The 19,196-nt window shown below is 49.3% G+C and overlaps 1 protein-coding gene across 5 annotated transcripts in view; it reads right to left on the bottom strand.

Moving 5' to 3' along the window:
• kif13a (kinesin family member 13A) overlaps window positions 1–19,196 on the bottom strand; it is a 38,976-nt gene that overhangs the window by 10,079 nt on the left and 9,701 nt on the right. For all 5 annotated transcript variants that reach the window (XM_062466786.1, XM_062466784.1, XM_062466785.1 and 2 more), the window contains exons 3-25: window positions 17,471–17,483; window positions 15,334–15,394; window positions 14,137–14,229; window positions 12,907–13,087; window positions 11,111–11,198; window positions 10,136–10,270; window positions 9,879–9,991; window positions 9,655–9,766; window positions 9,135–9,347; window positions 8,764–8,874; window positions 8,484–8,618; window positions 7,066–7,196; window positions 6,647–6,733; window positions 6,091–6,266; window positions 4,881–5,100; window positions 4,509–4,671; window positions 3,892–4,035; window positions 3,263–3,415; window positions 2,912–3,076; window positions 2,282–2,455; window positions 1,028–1,179; window positions 658–790; window positions 415–561 (exon numbers count right to left, since the gene is read on the bottom strand). In XM_062466786.1, coding sequence (XP_062322770.1) covers window positions 415–561; window positions 658–790; window positions 1,028–1,179; window positions 2,282–2,455; window positions 2,912–3,076; window positions 3,263–3,415; window positions 3,892–4,035; window positions 4,509–4,671; window positions 4,881–5,100; window positions 6,091–6,266; window positions 6,647–6,733; window positions 7,066–7,196; window positions 8,484–8,618; window positions 8,764–8,874; window positions 9,135–9,347; window positions 9,655–9,766; window positions 9,879–9,991; window positions 10,136–10,270; window positions 11,111–11,198; window positions 12,907–13,087; window positions 14,137–14,229; window positions 15,334–15,394; window positions 17,471–17,483 — 3,100 coding nt within the window. The remainder of the gene's footprint in view (window positions 1–414; window positions 562–657; window positions 791–1,027; window positions 1,180–2,281; window positions 2,456–2,911; window positions 3,077–3,262; window positions 3,416–3,891; window positions 4,036–4,508; window positions 4,672–4,880; window positions 5,101–6,090; window positions 6,267–6,646; window positions 6,734–7,065; window positions 7,197–8,483; window positions 8,619–8,763; window positions 8,875–9,134; window positions 9,348–9,654; window positions 9,767–9,878; window positions 9,992–10,135; window positions 10,271–11,110; window positions 11,199–12,906; window positions 13,088–14,136; window positions 14,230–15,333; window positions 15,395–17,470; window positions 17,484–19,196) is intronic.

The raw sequence follows: 19,196 nt of genomic DNA on the forward strand, positions 1-19,196 counted from the left end.
GACACATTTAAAGTGCATTTCTAGGGTATACTGGATGTGTTAGATCACTACCGCGGCTTCCTGAGTGACCCACAGCAACACAGAGCGTCCATGCTGGGGAGCTCCTGTCTGGAAACATGAGCCCAGACATTTCTCTTCATTAGATTTACAGCCAGTCAGCACATGATCCCGTCATGGCAGACAGCCCAAAATAGTCTGACCACCAGCGTGCTGATTCACATCCACATACTTATGAAAATAAAAAACACACATCCCTCTTCATAAGCAGAACCCATTTTATTGGGGCGTCAAATAAAATATGCCATAAACTGACGGAGACTTGTGGCTTGACGCTTATTATCGTGTTTGCGTTTACTCAAGAGGTAAGTCTAGGTGTGTGTGTGTGTGTGTGTTTGTGTGCGTGTTCCCACTGACCTGGTAGCTGTCCAGCGGTCTCTGTAGCTTGGTGGAGCGTGCCGACACACAGCCCATAGACACAGACAGCACAGCCTCAACCAGCAGGGGCAGAGTGCCCGAGTGTTGGACAGGCCTCACACACACCTGCAACCTGCGGGAGTGACCCTGTGAACACACACAGATGTATATGACACACAGTCAGTCAGCTGACCCTAACCCTGACAGCTACAGTCAAAGAAAAGATGAAAACAGTGAAGGAACCTGTCGCAGCTGGAAGACCCCCCCAGTAGTGATGTCCTTCACAGGCTGCAGCTCCACAGCAGCGTACTCCCCCTGCTCGTTCAGCTCCTGGATGGAGGCCCACAGCTCAATCCTACGAGACACCTCGCTCCACCTGACACACACCACAGACAGGGGAGGTGTGTGGAGCAGCATAATAATATAGTGCCAGTCTGTGTGTGTGCATGTGCGTGCGTGTGTGGTGTATCTAGAAGTCTAGAAGAGGAAAAAGAGGAGAAGTATGGTTGGTGTGTGTGTGTATGTGTGTGGGGGATGTGCATGTGTGTATGTGTGTGTCTGTATATATATATATATATGTGTGTGTGTGTACATGGATGTCTATTCCCCTCACCTGTCCTGGAGCGTGCGTGTCTTGGCCTCCAGGGCGTCGGGCTCCCAGAGCGAGCGTCCGTTCCCGGCACAGCGGTGGCCCCACACCTCGATGGCTAGAGCCCCGTCTGAAATGAACTCCAGGAACTCCTCCGTCACGTGGACCACGTAGTCCTGCACCCAGGGCCGGATTAAGACATTTTGAGGCCTGGGGCTAATTACCAGGATGAGGCCCCTATATCGCCCCGACGCGATATATATATGTATATATATATACATCATGACACGCACACAAACCCACGCCAGGTGCACTGACACATCAGTGCTTTAAAGTCCACAGAACCACTCTATAAATATGATCAGTTTAAACATGTGACTCACCATCATCACATCAATGATATTAAAAAGCCAGTTTTCTGCTCTTTCAATGCAAACTCATCAATGAGCTCTTCAAAGTCCATTTGGCGCAGTATGTCATGCTCTATTGAATAGGGATGCACCGAATCCAGGATTCGGTTTCGGATTCGGCCGTATATTGGGCTTTTTGACGGGATTCAGTTTCGGCCGAACCTTAGAATTTTTTTCCACCGAACCCGAACCCTACGCTTGCACTAAGCGCGCTACGCTGGTCTAAATATTTACTATTGTGTTAACATTTTAAATGCGTAACGCATTTATGATGAACACGTTCATCTCGAAGACGAGTTCGTTCAGAATCAGCTACGTAGCAGGTCGACTGACTGATTTCCTTCTCATACATTCCTGTAGCGCCACAGTGCATTTCCCTGTTGAAGCCCAGCTTCACTGGACTTCAATGGGGCTGCTTTGAACAGTTTTTTTCAGTGCTTCGAAACTATAAGGTCATTGGATAAATGCTGCGATTATGTCTCGCCCACGGACGCTCAGCGTCTCTGGGGTAAATGGAGGAGTGGGCTGGCCTGGACGCTGGGCTTCTGCTTGAGGGACTGGGTCTGTCGAAAGACTCCATCTCCTTTAGATTGACAGCGATTTTGTACTATAAAAAGTCGCCGAAACTATTCGAGCTCAGGCCCATCGCGGATTTTGGCCCCACTCTCGTGCTGTCTTTGACCGGACATTTTCGCACAATATTTTTGTTTTCACTCTGAATTGTTCTAATGTTATGCGTTGTGCCGTTGCCTCCTGCCTGCACCCCCCCCCCCCCCCCCCCCCCCCCCCAGTGAACACACGCAGCATCACAACTCCTGAACGGCCGTCAGGCAGTACCAGTCCTCCACACAGCAGGGGGCGCCCTCACCTTGCAGTGATCGAACCTGACGCTGAACTGGGTGTCTGGGCTGCGGGGGGAGGGCGTGTCGGGGCTGACCATGGGAGGGGCCACGGTGGGCTCTGCATGCTCCCAGAAGGTGTACTGGCAGAAGACGAAGTTGGACAGGTTGAGGGGCAACCCTGTGGCCTCTCTTACCCGCACCTGAGTCCAGACACAGACAGAGACAGACACACAGACAAAGAGAGAGTCCCAGACAGAGACACACAGACAGACACAGAGACACCGAGACAGACAGAGGGATATTTAGGGACCATTAGACATGGGTCAGCAAAGAGGCTCTTACTGACGTAAGATGACTCCATGACGTAAAGTAGTCAGTAAAGCAGTATCTGCATTAAAACTGTGTGCTACCTCACATAATCAGTCAGATGGCTGAGCGGTTAGGGAATTGGGCTATTAATCAGAAGGTTGCCGGTTTGATTCCCGGCCATGTAAAATGACGTTGTGTCCTTGGGCAAGGCACTTCACCCTACTTGCCTCGGGGGGAATGTCCCTGTACTTACTGTAAGTCGCTCTGGATAAGAGCGTCTGCTAAATGACTAAATGACATAACCACAACAAGTCAGTGGGCCTGGCCTGTTCTTTGCTGGAGCGTACCCTGCAGGTGAGCCTCTTGGCCATATGGACAATCTCTCCGTTGGTGTCCATCACCTCGTAGCAGCTGCTCTCGCTGGAGTTCTCCGACGAGTCGTCTCCACCAACCATACGCTCTGGAACTGCGCCACTCACCCTCGTCAGCTCGATGTGCAGCCTGCCGGCTACCTGTCACACACACACACAGTCACTTAGGATGGTTAGTGTACATGGTATGGCCTGTTTCTGCATGGGGCTAAACAGGTCCACAGCAGACACAGTAAAGTAATAGAGCTATCATATTAATAGAGAAGCCCGTTAACCCAGAAAACAGACTGAGACGTTCATGACGACATGGGTTTTGCTGAGTCATACCTCCCCCTGTTGGCTGATGATGGGTACAGCATACTGCAGCTTAATATCATGGAAGAGGCACTCCAGGAAGATGTTGGCCACGCCGATCAGATTGTGGTTCTCCTGCGCCTCATAGAACGGGTCTGTTTGCTTGTTGCTGTCCAGCTTGTTATACTGGAGAAGACCAGAACATAAGAACATGTTCTATATCCTGGGTGTAGCTCAGTGGTGGAACACTTGACTACAGATCAAGAGGTTGCAGGTTTTAATCCCCCAACATTTTAATTTAATGTTGCTTTGGATAAAAGCCTCTGCTAATAGGACACATTACTGTAGACTCTACACATTCCACAACCATATCCACAACATATACTACTAATTCACTATTTACTACTACTCATTTACAGTTATCCAGCTATCTTACCCTCCTTCTCCTACGCAGGTCTGCAGAAAACACTCAAATTATTACCCAGAATTCCAGAGAGGTATATCACTTTACTTCAAACTCCCCAAACTTGCTCCCTACGCCCGATTCCGATAAAGGTTTCTTCTATCCAAAGTCCCTCCCTCTCCTGTCCTCTCCTCCCTCCATCCCTCATCTGTCCTCCCCCCTCTTCTCCCTCCCCTCCTCCCTCCCCTCCATCTCTTACCACCTCCTCTGTGCCCTCCTTCCAGTCGCGGTAGTGGTCTCTCATGTCCACCAGCTTGTTCTCCAGCTTCTCGATGGTCCACACCTGGGTGCCCTTCCCTTTCCTCCGCACCTGGATTGCCGGCTCACTCACTATAGCCCCGCGCTGTCACACGCAAACACACATACAAAAATATACTCAAATAAATACATGCACACAGACACACACACACAAATACTCACTCACACACACACATACACTCACATAAATACAAACACACACATTTAGACACAGACACACGCACGAACACACACAGGTTTGTTTTTTCGATCATAGTAGGGCCCAACCATTCACTCCCATTCAAAATTGTGTTATCTCTGACCACTAACACTTAACCCTAACCTAAACACTTCATGTAATTGTAACACAAATTCTAACCCCAACCCTAAAACCCCTGAAAAAAGCATTTTGACGTTATGGGGCCCAGCAAAATGGCCCCACAAGGTCAAGTTAGTTCACTGACATTAGTTCCCCACAAGGGTAATTAAACAAGACCCAACACACACACACACAAGGATATAGACACATCATTATTTCCGCACACACACACACGCAGAGAGGGGTCAGGGAGTTCTCACCTTGCGGTTGGCACTCAGGTTGGCCGCAGGGATCTGGAGGGTGACCTGGTAGTCAGTGAGTTTGCTCATCTCCTCTGCCAGGAAGTTTGCCTCTCGCACCAAGGTGTTGGCCTTTACTACCTGCTCCCTGAGCCGAGACAGACTCTGACGGAACAGCTCGTCCCTGGACACAAACACAGACGTTGTTATAAAGATACACACAAAAGGTCTCTTCAGCCTGCTGGCATCCACCTAAACATCCACCAAACGTGTGTGATCTTAACCTTGAAGTTTGTGTAAGGCTTGGATTGTGTGTGTGTTTGTGTATGTATGTACGTTTGTATGTATGTGTATGCATGTCTGTGTGTGTGTGTGTGCCTGCATGTCCCTCACCTCTCCTCGGTCCAGAGCCTTAGCTTGCTGTTGGGCGTGTGAGTGGGGAAGGTGAGACGGTCGCTGCTGCAGCGATGATGCTGTGACGTCCTCTCGGGCGACAGCTGCTGCCGTAGCGTTTCCAGCTCTCTCTCGTACATCCTCCTCTGCTCCTCCAGCGCCGTGCGCTTCTCCTCCAGGTACTGCTTCTCCAGAACCTGGACCACGTTCTGCATGGGGTCTACAGCACACCGGGAGACAGCACATACACGTATCCAGTTCCGTTCACTTTATTTGATGCAGAAGGAAATTCAAGAATCCTATCTAGATCCTCTATATCGATGTCTTCTCTGAGACTGCCGAGTTTATAAAGACGCAGGGAGACACTGGTTTTTGGACGTCTATCTCGTCCTCGGTTTCTCCATAATCTTAAAGGAAACCCAAATTGGACATCATCTAACATTCAAATTGAGTAAAAAAAAACACAAACACAAGCAACCAATGCCCGGCTGTGTCATGTCATAACTCGAGTCACGCTGGCTTGCATGCCAATAAAATGCAATTAAAATAACTAAGCCATGACCTGCACAATGTCAGTGCTGAATCATCTAGTCTCAAGTGAGGCATCCAGTAAAAAGACCAAACTTGAACAACCCTGTTGTGGGGATAGTGCAGTGCAGAGAGAGTAACCCAGCGATGGCAGCTCATCCACACTGTAACAGGGCCTTGGGCCGCCCCCTCACTGTCCACAGGACTGGGACAGGGTCAAGAGAACCACACAGGAACAGCTTGTGCATGACATAACCATTGCATCACTCAGCTCTGTCCCAGAGCAACTCTTTGAGTGGGTAGGCAGTGGGTGTTTTTTTGTGACTTAGAACAGTAGTTGGATGCCATGGTTGTGGGGATGGAATAGGGCAGGCAGTTCATCCACAACACATCCCACTTTTGGGTCATATTCAAGACAAAACCTTCAGTTTAAGAAATTCGGTCAAGGTGGCTCCCTGTTAGAAACATGAACAGGTGGATGAGTCTAAAACCATGGACCAGAGAGAGGAGGATGAGTTTAAAGAGAGGGACCATAGAGAAAGAAAGAGGGATGAGTCTAAAAAAGTGACCAGTTAGAGAGAAAAATGAGTTCAAAAAAGGGACCTGATAGAGAGAGATGAATCCCAAGAGAGGGACCAGAGCGACAGGCAAGAGAGACAAGGTGGAATAGGGTTAGTCTTACCGTTGTTCCCCAAGGTCTTCATCATCACCTCCATCTGGGCAAACTCGTAGCTGTAGTCCTGCTCCGACGAGGCCTCGCTGGCCGTCTCCACGTCCGCCTCCACGAAGCTCTCCCTGGGGGATGCCCGCTCCAGCTCCTTCAAGCGGTCCCGTCGCTTACGCAGGGGCAGGTTGATCCTACAGCCCAGCAGGATTTACAGCTCACTTCAGACATCAAGCAACATCCCAGCATCCAGCTTCATCTAGACCAGAGCTGCCCAACCTTGGTCCTGAAGAGCTACAGTGCTGTGGGTTTTCATTCCAACCCTGATCCCACATACCTGATTCTAATTATTAACTGAGAAGATAAAGTTGAGATAAACTGGGGTTGGAGGGCAAACATATTGTAAAGGAGGGTAACTTTCCAGGAACAGGATTGGACAGCCCTCTCCAGGAACAGGGTTGGACTGCTCTCATCTAGACCCGTTCCTGTACCTAATTTCCTGTTCAAAGCTATGTCTGGTAAGAATGAGTCGAGATATTTTCCAAAACAACAGCAGGCGAGTTTCACGGTTTACCTGAAAAAGTGGTTGTTCCCCCATAATATGCGGTCTCCATGCCAGAGGTGGACCAAGGAGTCGATCATGGTTCCGTTCACACAGGTTCTGACAATGAGAAAGAAAGCAGGTGGGCCAAAGGAAAACATTTGGTAATAAGAACTGTACATCAAAAAGCCCAGGCATGAGGGTTGCAGACTATCAGTGGCGCACTGAAAATGTAAATTACAGCAGAACAATGTCTTTGTGGTGAGAGCTGTGGAGCAAGGCTTTGATATCAGAGATGCCTTCACCGTGAGCTCATGAGAAACCCTGAGGTCCAGTCAACCATGAGGACTGAGAGGAGGGGGAAGATGAGGGAGGGAGAATGAGGGAGGTAGGGAGGGGGAGGGGGGGCTGGATGAAGGAGGAAAGGGGAGGTGGGGTTGCTGGGTGCTCACCTGGCATTCTCCACTGGCATGAGGGTGACATCACCATCTGGGCAGATCTCCAGAACACAATGCTCCGGCTGGATCCCGATACCAAAGAGCTGGATGTCCTGAGACGTGTCGGCACCCACACGTGTGTGCTCCTACACACAGGAGGACAGACAGACAGACAGACAGACAGATAGGCATTCAGACAGAGAGCAGATGTATGACCACAAACCAAGGAGCTCAGAGCGAGGAGTCTCATGACTCGGGTAATTCCCCATCCTAAATCATGAGTGAATCACCTGCTTGGTTCGGAACTGTAATCCAGTGCTCATAGCTGCCCACTCAGGCACAGACTCAGTCACATGCAGAAAGCATAACCACAGCCCCTCTGCCTTCCTCAATGGGACCAAAACCAAAACAAGTGGGATTTTGTAAATTTCATACCCATTTTATTAATTGAGCACATGCTTTTATTCGAACGGTTTAACTGTTGAATAGTACAGGAGCTGAGTGGAAGACACCCGTGTGTGTCTCTCATTACTGAGTGGGCGTAGCTGGACTAACATCCCGCCACCAGACGCCTACAGCTACAGTAGCCTCTTCACATTAGCAGAGTCATTCCACCCTGGCGTGCGGGGCGAGGTTGTGGGAGCACACAAAGGCCTGTTGTTCTGTGTGCCGCGGAAGCTCGGCTGCTGTCTGGCACGCTTTCGCCCTGCCTCTGCACCGCACAGCTCTCCCAGTACCGTTGTCATACATGTGTCTGGAATTATGCGGTGTGTTTGCTGTGTTCCGGCAGTGCAGTCAATGGGAAATGTTACAAAAGAAGGATAAGTGCTGCACACAGAGAGAGAAAGAGAGAGATAGAGAGGATGAGAGAGATGATGAGAGACAGAAGAGAGAGAGAGAGAGAGAGAGAGAGAGAGAGAGAGAGAGAGAGAGAGAGAGAGTGTTTGTATGTCAGCAGATACAGTCCATGTGTTTTGAGGATAACAGTTTGGTATATGTATAATTTTGTTCTGCAGAGGGAGAGAGAGAAAAATTGAGAGCGAGAGACAAGGAGAAGGAGAACGAGAAAGAGAGAAAGAGAGAGAGAGTACAGCAGGCTGAATCTGCCCCTGGGCTCTGCTGAAGAGCTCGACTGAGCTTTATTTGCTCATGTGATTCCTGCCTGCTCTCCAATTATAGAGGCTCCCTGCAGATCAGTGCTCTCTGGTCTTCAGTACGAGCTTCACACTGGGAGAGAGCCGCTTAGCTCACAGGGCAAACACAGAGCTAATGTTCACATAATGCTTTGTTGTTTTACAGTCTTTTTTTCCAAGTGATAGATTTCCAAATTGTTCGGGTGTGAACCACAATACACGTAACCAATGTTGTGGTTGGAGGTTAAGAGGCTGGATTTAAATGGCGCAGTGTGCGAGCCAAGTCTTTCTAATCCTCACCTTCAGGTAGTAGACCAGCAGCTCGTTGAGGGCGGGATCGGCATTCAAGTTGACCAGGAAGCACTTATCCTCTCCGACCTTTATCCCTGATGTCTCCAGGGAGATGCCCATGCTCTCCAGCTGCTTCTGGCGCTCCTGGGCCAACACAAGCATGGAGACTCCAAGTCAACCCACAATATCACATGTCCTCATAAAAACTAATAAATAAACACAGACTTGTAAGGAATGGAACTTTTCAGGAGAACCTGCTGTTCTCAGCCTGTCTGTATTGGTGGCCTACCGTGGCAATCTCCTCTGTCTTCCTGAGTTTCTCCTCCCAGGTGACGGTCATCTCCTGGATCAGCTTTTCAGACTCCTGCAGTTTCTCCTTCAGCTCCGGGGCCTTGAGAGACTGGACGCACAAGGACCAATCAGAACAGCACGGATGCTCACCCGAACCCCACACCCTAGTCTGACTCACCAGCTCATTTTTCACTCATGTGTAAAGACTTAGTCAATTTCGACCATCCACCCACCATTTTAGGGGAGATTTTTTTTTCCAAAATGATATAATGGCTGGCAAGCTTTCGCAGGATACCTCATACCAGCCCTTTTCACCCTGCAGTTCCCCCAGCACTCCTCCTCAAGTACCCCAGGGGGAGCTCTTCTCACCTCGGCCTGGGAGAGCTGCACCCTCAGCTTCTCCACCTCGTCCCTCAGCTCCCGGATGATGCGAGCGTTGGGGTCCTCGTTGACCACGGCGTGGTTGACGATCCTCTTGGCGCGGTCGGCGTAGCGCAGGGTGGACAGCGTCTCCTCGTAGTTGTCGGCCGCCGGGCTCACCGTGGCGATCATGGCGGTCTTGCTGTTTCCGCCCAGGTTGTCCTGGGTACGACGGGATTGAAGGTCGACAGGAAAGGGTCAGGTTCTGAACGTGACAGCGTATGAGGCTTAAGTGGGGAAGCTTTTGAAAATACAGTAGCCAGAGACATCTCCTTAATCTATTCTCACAGCAATTTAGGATGACCAGAGTAGAGCTACTATCATTCATATATCCATGCAGTATCACAAGGGTTATAGGTGTGGAACTATGAGCATCTGTGAAGCCCTCTGTGACATTAGTGTTGCATTACTTTATACCAATACACTTTGATTTGACTGGTTGGGATAGGTGGTTGAGTGCCAGACCCACCTTCAGCAGCCAGGTAAGGACAGAGTCTCTGTAAGGCACAAACTTGGTCTTCCCTTTCCCTGCTGACTGATCAGCCAGGGCTGAGATCACACAGCCCAGAGTGGTCAGCGACCTGCACACACACACACGTCAATAACATCAATGTCCTACAACTGAGTCCTCAGCTACATGTTACAGAGCCATACGTAAATGGTGATTTGTTTTCTGCAGGTGACGGAACTGACTTGTTGATGTTGCTGCCTTCTTTCAGCCTCTCTCCTGCAGCTCCAGTCTTGGACACTCGCTCACTGCCTGCCAGGTCCACCAGACTCATCTTGCTCACCTTCTCCCCAGAGTTCTGAAGCACACACACCCAGTACAAATTTGGTGACAGTAGCAGTAACGAGTACCGTCAAAGCATTTACATTTTCAGACCCAAGCATTGGGCCAATGTTGTGATTTCTTTGCCGCTTGATGGCGTTGCATTGAGAGCAGGACCAACCCCAGACTGGCGGTCGTACAGCGTCTGTGTGACGATGATGCTGAAGACACCGTGAGAGCGGCTGCTCTCCTCGTTCATGTTGGTGGCCGCCACCGTCCGTGACTTGTTCCCCTCCGACATCAACACCTCGATGTCCTAGAAAAGGTCAAAAGTCAGGGGGCGGTTTTTACCTACGGGTCACAGTGTCCTTTTTACATTTCTTGATCGGATAGTTTGAGAGACGGGAGAGCAGGGAGAGAGAGCGGAGACGACGTACAAGATTTGGTCCTAAGTCAGATTCAAACCAAAAACCCCTGTGTTATTAGCCTGAAGTTAGGGATATTAGTGAAGCACTAAAACAGGTGCTGAGTGATCATGAGCTGGTCTCTCATTGGTCAATCTCTGAGGTGATGGGGTCAGGAAGATGAAGATGGAGAACTCTCAAAGGTGTTACATTGACACAAGCTGAGATCTGATCAGCGATTGGCTGAATGGGCTGGGTGACGTTGTGTGACGCTAGAAGAGCAGAAAACACCTTGTGACCCAATGAACATCACAGGTGTTTTTTATCGAAGAATATGAAGAGTGAAGAGTGTGACACTGTGAGGACTTACACCTCAAGGGTAGGCTAAACCTACAGGTACACCAGGACCATCGCTAAGGCAACAAAGGCAGCAGTATCTGCATGTGGCTTAGTGTCACGTGATTCATTTGGGTCACAGCAGCCAGGGGGCTTGGGGGGCTGAGCTGAGAGGGGTGTAAGACAGGGTATGACTTCCCAAAACCCATGACTAACTCGCACTACCGGTCTACATGTGTCACGTCCGTGTTGGTGAGTGAGCATATTCAACTTGACGATATTCCGATAATAGTCCTATAAATAAATGTCCAAGACAACTGTACGCTCCTGCGATGATGTGTCATTACAGCCTGGGAGTGAGAAGCAGCAGGTCCGCGACGAGGGAGAAGATGTAACCTGGGGGGGATGATACACACCTCAAAGTTGGTCACGGCTAGCTGGGAGAGCCCGTCCACGTAGGGCCCCAGGACCTTGTGCTCCCGGACCTTCAGAGACTGCCGGCTCCTGGAAACACACAGGACAGGAGGACAGGATGACAGGAGATGCGGTCAGAACAGAAAAACAGAGGGGGAGAACGCTTCACTAGAGGGTGCAGATGGACCCAGTGGACCTGAGCTTCACTTGGTTGTTTGCCAGAAGCTGGGGGAGGCGGAGTGGGTGGTGGGGGTTTGCAGGCCTATAGATCAATGACCGTTGACTCGGGCCGTTCCACGGCTGTGAATTTACTGAGGTTGGCAGACCTCACGTTCACTGATCCAACTCACTGCTCTCTACCCCATTTACCTCCCTCTGGGTCTAACTACGGGAGACAGCAGCCAGAAAGTACAGAGCGGCCACTATTTACAGTCCCACCAATGATGTCAACATGCAGTGAGAATCACAGCGAGAGGGGAAAGGCAGAGGCAGAGAGAAATTATAGATAGCAGGCATGCAGGCAGACAGACAGACACAAAGACCGACAGACAAACAGAAAGACAGGGAGTCAGGTGGCTGAGCGGTGAGGGAAGCGGGCTAGTAATCTGAAGGTTGCCAGTTCGATTCCCGGCCGTGCAAAATGACGTTGTGTCCTTGGGCAAGGCACTTCACCCTACTTGCCTCGGGGAGAATGTCCCTGTACTTACTGTAAGTCGCTCTGGATAAGAGCGTCTGCTAAATGACTAAATGTAAATTTAAAGACAGACAGTCAGGCACAAAGACAGACAGACCGACATGCAGGCAAGGCAGGCAGTCAGATAGACAAGCACAAAGACAGACAGACAGAGTTCAGGCCTGAGCATGACTATATAACATGCAGGAAGTAGCCATAGAGCGGCGGGGGGGGGGGGGGGACAGGCTCCATCCTCTAACATCTGCGGCACACACAGCGATGCACTGTGCTCCGACTCTGGGGCTCTCCTCACTGGCGACACTGTCCGCTCCTCTGCTCTCCCTTCACTAACAGATGTCCCTGAAACGTTCACAGTTCTGCCTCGCCTTCAGCCTCCCTGCCAAACACACATCCTACCATGACATCTCAGAACACAACAGACCCCACCTCCCCAAAACATACTACCGAGAACTTTCCCCCCTGCAGAAATAACTGGGATGAACTCTAACTAGACTTTCTGACTTCATGTCTCTTCTCCCTTTTTAAGTACCTGGTATTCCTTTCAACATGGTACGAGTCAGACATTGAAACCCGACTCCACGGTCAACATGAGGGTCAGTGAGTTAACGTTGTGTGCACATGCACACAAAAGACTACATCAGACACGGGACATTGCACCACAGTCTAAGCGACACGTCGTTATTTGTGCAATCGACCGGATTTGAACCCACGTCAACAACATACCGCAAGACCAAGGGTATTAGCTCTGTGTTGTAGCACTACTGGTCCGACCCTTGCGCCCTTCAGGCCCGGGTCAGGCCAGGACACGTCTTGCGCTGGGCCTGTTTGCCACACAGCCGCCCTGATTCCTTAGCTCAGTGGTCCATTTGGTCTTTAACCCTGGCTTTCAGGGCCCACTTTCCTGTATGTTGCAGATATTTCCCTGCTCCAACACACTTGATTCAAATGAACAGTCTTTATCAATCCCGACAGAAGCCTCATAGCCTCCCATTCATTTGAATCAGGTGTGCTGGAGCAGGGAAACATCTACAACATAGAGGACAGTGGGCCCTGAGGACCAGGGTTGAAGACCACTGCTTCAGCTGACTGAAAACATTCACTCACCCTTTGGGGTCCAGCAGGTCGCGGACCTTCTCGTTGTAGATCTCCATATAGGAGACCTCCACCTTGAAGGAGTGGGCCTCGCTGTCCTCCCTGGAGACCCTCTCGAACAGGGTGCAGCAAAGACGTGGGATCAGACCTGGCTGCTCCCCGTTCCCCATCATGGAGAATGATTTGCCAGAACCTGGAGGAACACAGGATTGGGCACACAGAGAACTTCTAACACACTGGAAGTGAGGTGGACATATAAACCCCTGCACAGAAGACTGTAAAACAACATACTGTGTGTTTATACTACACAAATAGAAGAAGCTCTCTTGCCCTGCTAGAAGACCCTGTACCCCTGACAACCATATGAACCCGACCAGGCGTCTGACCCAGAGATGAAGGTGGAGTGAGGACAGCACTGCGGGCTGCAGGTGCCCTGCTGCAGGTGTGCTGACAATGTGCTTCTTCAGGGTTTCCACAAGAGACAGAGCCCAGTCTTGACTCTTTGGTCATGTGCCAGTTTGGATAGCTATAGGTTTTATCAGTGCTTATAGACATCAAAACAACAGAGCCAGCTTTGTTCCTCTTTCCCCTTTCATTCCTTGGGACTGTTAGTTCAGTGGCAGGAAAAGTGAATCTTTTGTCTGGTTATTTCCCTATTTTTTACCCCCCAAAACATCCAAAACATGTGACTGCCTTGTGAAAGACAATAGACTCCGTACTTCCTCTTCAAAGTGTTCCCTAGGCATGCCATTTTGACCTCTCTAGGACAGGAAGTGGGATAAAGGAGCTAATTTAATCCACGGCTAGGAAGGATACGACTTGAGCGATTCACCAGAGATTCATCAGAAACGCAGGAGCTTCCTGTTTCTGCACGTGACCAGGGACCTCCATAGAACGACCTGAGCAGATGCTTGGGCCTGCAGACTTGACATGGAGCCCCTCGGAGCCATTTGTGTCAAGAGTCAGACACCCCACCTTCTCATGACCCACTTCTTCCTTCTACAAAATAATAATGTCTAGCTCCTCCATCTCCTGCTTCATCCCACATGAGACCATCTTTATGGCGGGCCAGTAGCACAATGAGACACAATAAACAGACAAACAGCATATGGAATTTACATATGCTGAAATATCCCCCCATTCTTTAGCTAGACCCAATGTCACAATTCGGAACAATGCTTCAGTGTTTGTTTAACTGTTGTAGACTCCAGGGTTTGTTTGTCTAGCTTTTGTGTCTGTTACCTGTTTGTCCATAGGCGAAAATGCAGGCATTGTACCCTTGAAATGCATTTTCAAGTATGCCCTCGCCAAGGCACTTGAACACCACCTCTTGTCCTGAAAAATAAAGAATGGTCACCATGGCGATTATGCTAAACATATAGATAAACCATCCATTCAAAAGGCATACAGTCCGTTGTGTTTTCCTCAAATAATATGGTAGGGGAGCAAGACGGGAAAATATAACACCACAACGTTCATTTGTTAATGGTCTGTTTCAGCTAATCAGATTGGAGTACTCCCTCTGCAAAATGGCAGAAAGATTAAAATGCCAAATGCACTAAAAAACTGCATCAGGGAGGCCGATTCATGGAAGGTGGCATTTTGTTATCTAGTGATGTGGAAGTAACTGGAGAGACAGAGACAGAAAGAGAGGGGGGGGGGGGGGGGGATAATTCTCTTGTGTAGCTCAGTGCTGTGCTCCTGGTGAATGGTGCAGCTGTTTAAAGAGCTAAATAAAGCTGTGGTGGAGGGCCTTCAGGCAGCCCTCTGCTTCACAGACTGGCTTGTTGCTTGAGAACGAGGCGAACAGAAGCCCTGCCATCACAGAGTGGAAGGAAGGAAGGAACGAAAATGGTCAACACAATGTTGCTGTTGGTCCAGCGTTCCATTGACAGTGACATGCCCTGTTTCATGGGTGTCAAAATGAAAACGCCATAATCGTAACCTTCAGTTCATTTCAAATGTAGCTGAACCAATGCAGTTTTCTGTTTCCATGCCTTTCGGGGGGAAAATGTGGGTGGGAGAGCAACAACAATGGATACAAATGGTAACACAAAAAACAACACTGTTGAAGGATTCGTTTCACTTTATCCATGGTATGCATATCAGGTACTGCGATAAACACTTTCTGAACAATTTTACCTTCCTACGTGTCGAACAGTGGCACACCTTCATGACACATGTCTTGAGTTTGTATCGACCTGTCTGTGTCTCTATTTCACACTGAGTGCTCTTATTGAACATTTAACTTCTGGCGACAAGGACTTTTCATCATGCAAATGTCTCGTTTCCATTAGGGAGCGGATCCTCCCAGCTCAGAGCTGTACCTGTGCCCTCACCTGGGTGGTTCTGAATGGGAGGTTAGGTGTGTTTGTTTGGAGTTGTTAAAGTGATGACAGGAGGATTATCTCTGTGGAGCTGAACCCCTATGGGACTCACCGGCATATTTAGGGATGTTCGATTCATCCATGGACCAAAAACAGTGGTCAAAGGCAAACACCTGTGGGAGAGCAAACACGGAGGATTAGCGTACCCTGGAAGCGAAACACACTGTCAACACGTTCAAACAAATAGATTCTGAGAAACTCGCACCCAGACTAATAGGTGTCTACGTATGTACTCCACCACAGTTGTCTGGCGTAGCAAGACACATAATTACATAATGGCTTTATTGTACTGTATCACGCCACCCAACGGTACAGTATGTCAGCAAGATTGAGCTTGTCTGTGTGTGGGGAGGCATATTGTGTGAGAAAGAGGAGCTCTTCCCTGATGCTGTTATAAGGTAACTGTTGTCAGGACTATGCTGCTCCACATTAGCCCGGCTTGTTTTGTAACGCCGCTGTGAGTTAAATGAATTCATAAATCAGGGTCACAGCTCTCCGGTAGAAATTCCAGTACCTAGTGACCCCGGTCTCCAGGGCAACAGGGCTGGAGTTGTTCCTGGTGAAGCTTGCTGGCCCTTGGCCTCGACCCAATGGGTCCAGCACAGACCCTCTGTGTGTGTGTGTATGTGTGTGAGGGAGAGAGAGAGACACCTGCATGTGCTCACAGCCACCACGCATTGCATCGAACTGATGTTTGATGGCATAGCACAACAGCCTATTGCACTGAGGCCTCCTACTCAGCAAAGATAAGACAGGATAGCCCTTTCACTATTCTATTACACCAGATCTGTTAGAAAGTTTCCTTCACATACCCACATGATATATGACTACAAACCACTGCTTTGCAACATGACAACCCTTTAGACTTTCTCTCAACGCTGGAAGTCTGTCCTGTACTGTCACCCTGAAATACTAAACTAGCGTTGTGCATGCCATCTCTGCTGGCACCCAGAACACTGCTGGCCTGCCAAGAAAACTGGTCTCCCTCTATGAATGTGTGACCCAAAATGATTGAACTCTTTTCTAATCACGATAAAGGGCATCGGCCAGGGGAACCACTTGCAAAGTCAGCATTGTCAGAGCTGAGATCCCTGAATGGCGTGAAAGCAAGACCTTCTCAAGAGGCAGCAGACTAGCGAGTGGGTGTCATTCAAAGGAACAAAAGTGCCATCAGTCTCAATCAGGGTAGGGTTAGTAACCAAGGTAATCTGTGTTGGCAAGTCTCTGTAAGCGAACTATATGGTTAACTTTATGGTTAACTAAAGTTAACTCTAACTATAGGTCTGACTAGACAACAAAATTCATTTTCATTAGAAAGAAACACTCAATAAGCTTTGTTTGAGCAATTAAAGGCAGAAATCTCTTGTCTCTATGGGATTAGGACAGGTCGGTCAAGGCTGGGCTGGGTTTGGTTGAGATGGGTCAGGACCTCCCTGTCTTCCAGGCAGACAGAACTGAAACTAATTGGGAGTGTATTCATGGCTTAGCAGACAGCCATGCGCTTTCTGCTAGAGTGCCTGGCTAAAGCCTCAGCAGTAGGAGCAGCGCTGGTTAATGGACCCCAGAGACTGGGGGCGCTCGTGGCCACACACCGGTATTCCCCCAGTCAGTCAACGGGCCCCCCCACCAGCTCTACACAATGATGTCCGTAGTGTGTGAGGGGAGGCCTCGGTGTCTCTTGAGCTAGTCACCAGCGTGTCAGTGGGGGGAGCGAGGGGGAGGAGGAGGTGGGGGGAACAAGGGGGAGTAGGGGGTGAGGTTCCAACAATGCAGCTTTCAATGCGCGCACACACTGCCCCAGTGTCCCTGCTCATCCCTCTCTCATTGCCGGCCTTTGTGGGTGTTTCATGAGATCTTACAGCGCTGACACATTCACACGGACGTCTATCCGGCCCCTGCCGACCCACCAAACGACCAAAAAACCCTCCATCATGCCCCTTAGAAACCATCCTATGGCAGCGGATCAACATCGTCTCGTAGCGGACCCTGGAGGCCTGGGGTTGCTAGCGTTCCATGCTAGCATTGTGTGGTGTCTGTGACAGTGCCAAGTTGCCTGGTGTGTGTTCAGAGATAAGTGAGCTCTAGTCACTCAGGATGACCCGGTACTGTGTCTGGGCAGACAGTTGCAAGGGACGTTGGCGTCAGGGATCCTGATGAAAACCAGCACCGCAAACACTTCAAACACATACCTTGGGTTGTTTCCTGGGAGCATCATGATGTTCAGTTCAGGCGAGGGTGAGAGAGAATGCCGTTGGTTTCATCGGAAACGCAAGGAGAGAGAGGGAGGGAGGGAGAGAAAGACAGGGAAAGGGAGAGGGAGAGAGAAAGAGAAAGAGAAAGAGAGAAAGACAGGGAGAAGGAGAGAGAGACATAACACGGTTAGCATTAATGCAATTTAACAGTCAGTACATGTTCCTTTTTAGTATAGAGCAGCTGTGCTCACAGTAGGAAACCTCTTATTGTCTGTGCTGCCCCCAAAAGATCTAGATCAAATGGATATCTAAAGTAGCAGATTGTTTTGGTGACAAACACATCACAAGTCATTCTGTTGGGAGTATGAAGGTGATCGTGGAACCCACTCATCATAACTCCAAATAACGACACATTGCACTTCATAAAGGACTGGTGTACTTTTCTTCATTCATTTCTCCTATTCATTCCCTTCATTCATTCACTTCCTGTGGTATTTCCTGGTGGAGGCTGCTGTGAATGGGTTCATAATTGGTGCGCTGGAGCGTAAGGAAGGGAAGAGATTTAGGATTCAATGTCCCACTGACTCTGTTGGGTAAACAGCCCTAACGCTGGTGGACTTAACCAGAGCTGGGAGGCCAGCAAGGCTGCATTCAGTATTACCTCAGGCCTCACAAGGCAAATTTTACTCCAAGACTTGTATGCTGATTTATAACTACTATTCTGACCAAATAGAGACAACTAGAGTTCCTTCATCTCTTAACCTGTGCTGAATGTTCCCATGTGAGCACACCTGACCAGGGTGTTCTGCCCCCGACATACTCCAGCTGCCAGTCCCCAGCGGGCAGGGGCACCTCCGTGTCTCTCCACATGGCACACAAGACCTGTCAGCAGATCCGTCCTGCGGTGCACCCGCTGGAACAGAGGTGGGCATCACCTTCACCCAGTAACACAGCCTCCATCACTAGCTCTGGATGGCCTGGTGGAGCACAAACACTGGACTGGAGCCCTCCAGGTGAACTGGACTGGATGACGTCAGGGGTGCAGGGGTACAGAAATGCAGGGCAAACGGTGATGCTTAATTAAAACTATAGTGAGATATTTTGGTTTGATTGCGGTGAGAAAAAGAGAGAGACAACACCAAATGCTATCCTTGTTTAAAAAGGAGGAAGAGAAAGGAGTGGAGGGATCAAAGAGAGTCAAACACGGGAATGGGATGTGACCTTGTAGACCCACTGTCCTGCCCTCCACTAGGTCACAGTCAAGTCTTTCCTGACGGAGTCTATGTGAACATCTGCAGGTGGATCACGTCGTCACGGGTATAACCAGGACCAGGATATTACATCATGTGGCGAGCTTAGCACAGGGGGATCAGATGTGTCCAAACTTAAGCTTGTAGGAGTGAGTACATTGCCTGTTCCTGACAAGGCTAGCTATAGAGACATGGAAGGCACAAAGTTCTAAAAATGCTCTACATTAGGGCAGTTAAATTTCATTCTGATATTTAAACTGCTACAATATTAGATTTTATATATCATATTTGATATTATATAATAAAAAATATAGTCCTTATGGTATGGGGTTTTCTGATTTACTGTCTGATAAATATGCATGCATGCAGCCAAAGGCTGTTTCAAATCCATAAATATATGCAGAGCGTGTATAGGATTCATGCTTGCAGGCCACTTGCATGTTGACTTTGTGCACATGTGTGGCACAGAACTG

The sequence above is a fragment of the Osmerus eperlanus genome, chromosome 7 (assembly GCF_963692335.1).
Source record: "Osmerus eperlanus chromosome 7, fOsmEpe2.1, whole genome shotgun sequence".
Classification (NCBI taxonomy): Eukaryota; Metazoa; Chordata; class Actinopteri; order Osmeriformes; family Osmeridae; genus Osmerus; species Osmerus eperlanus.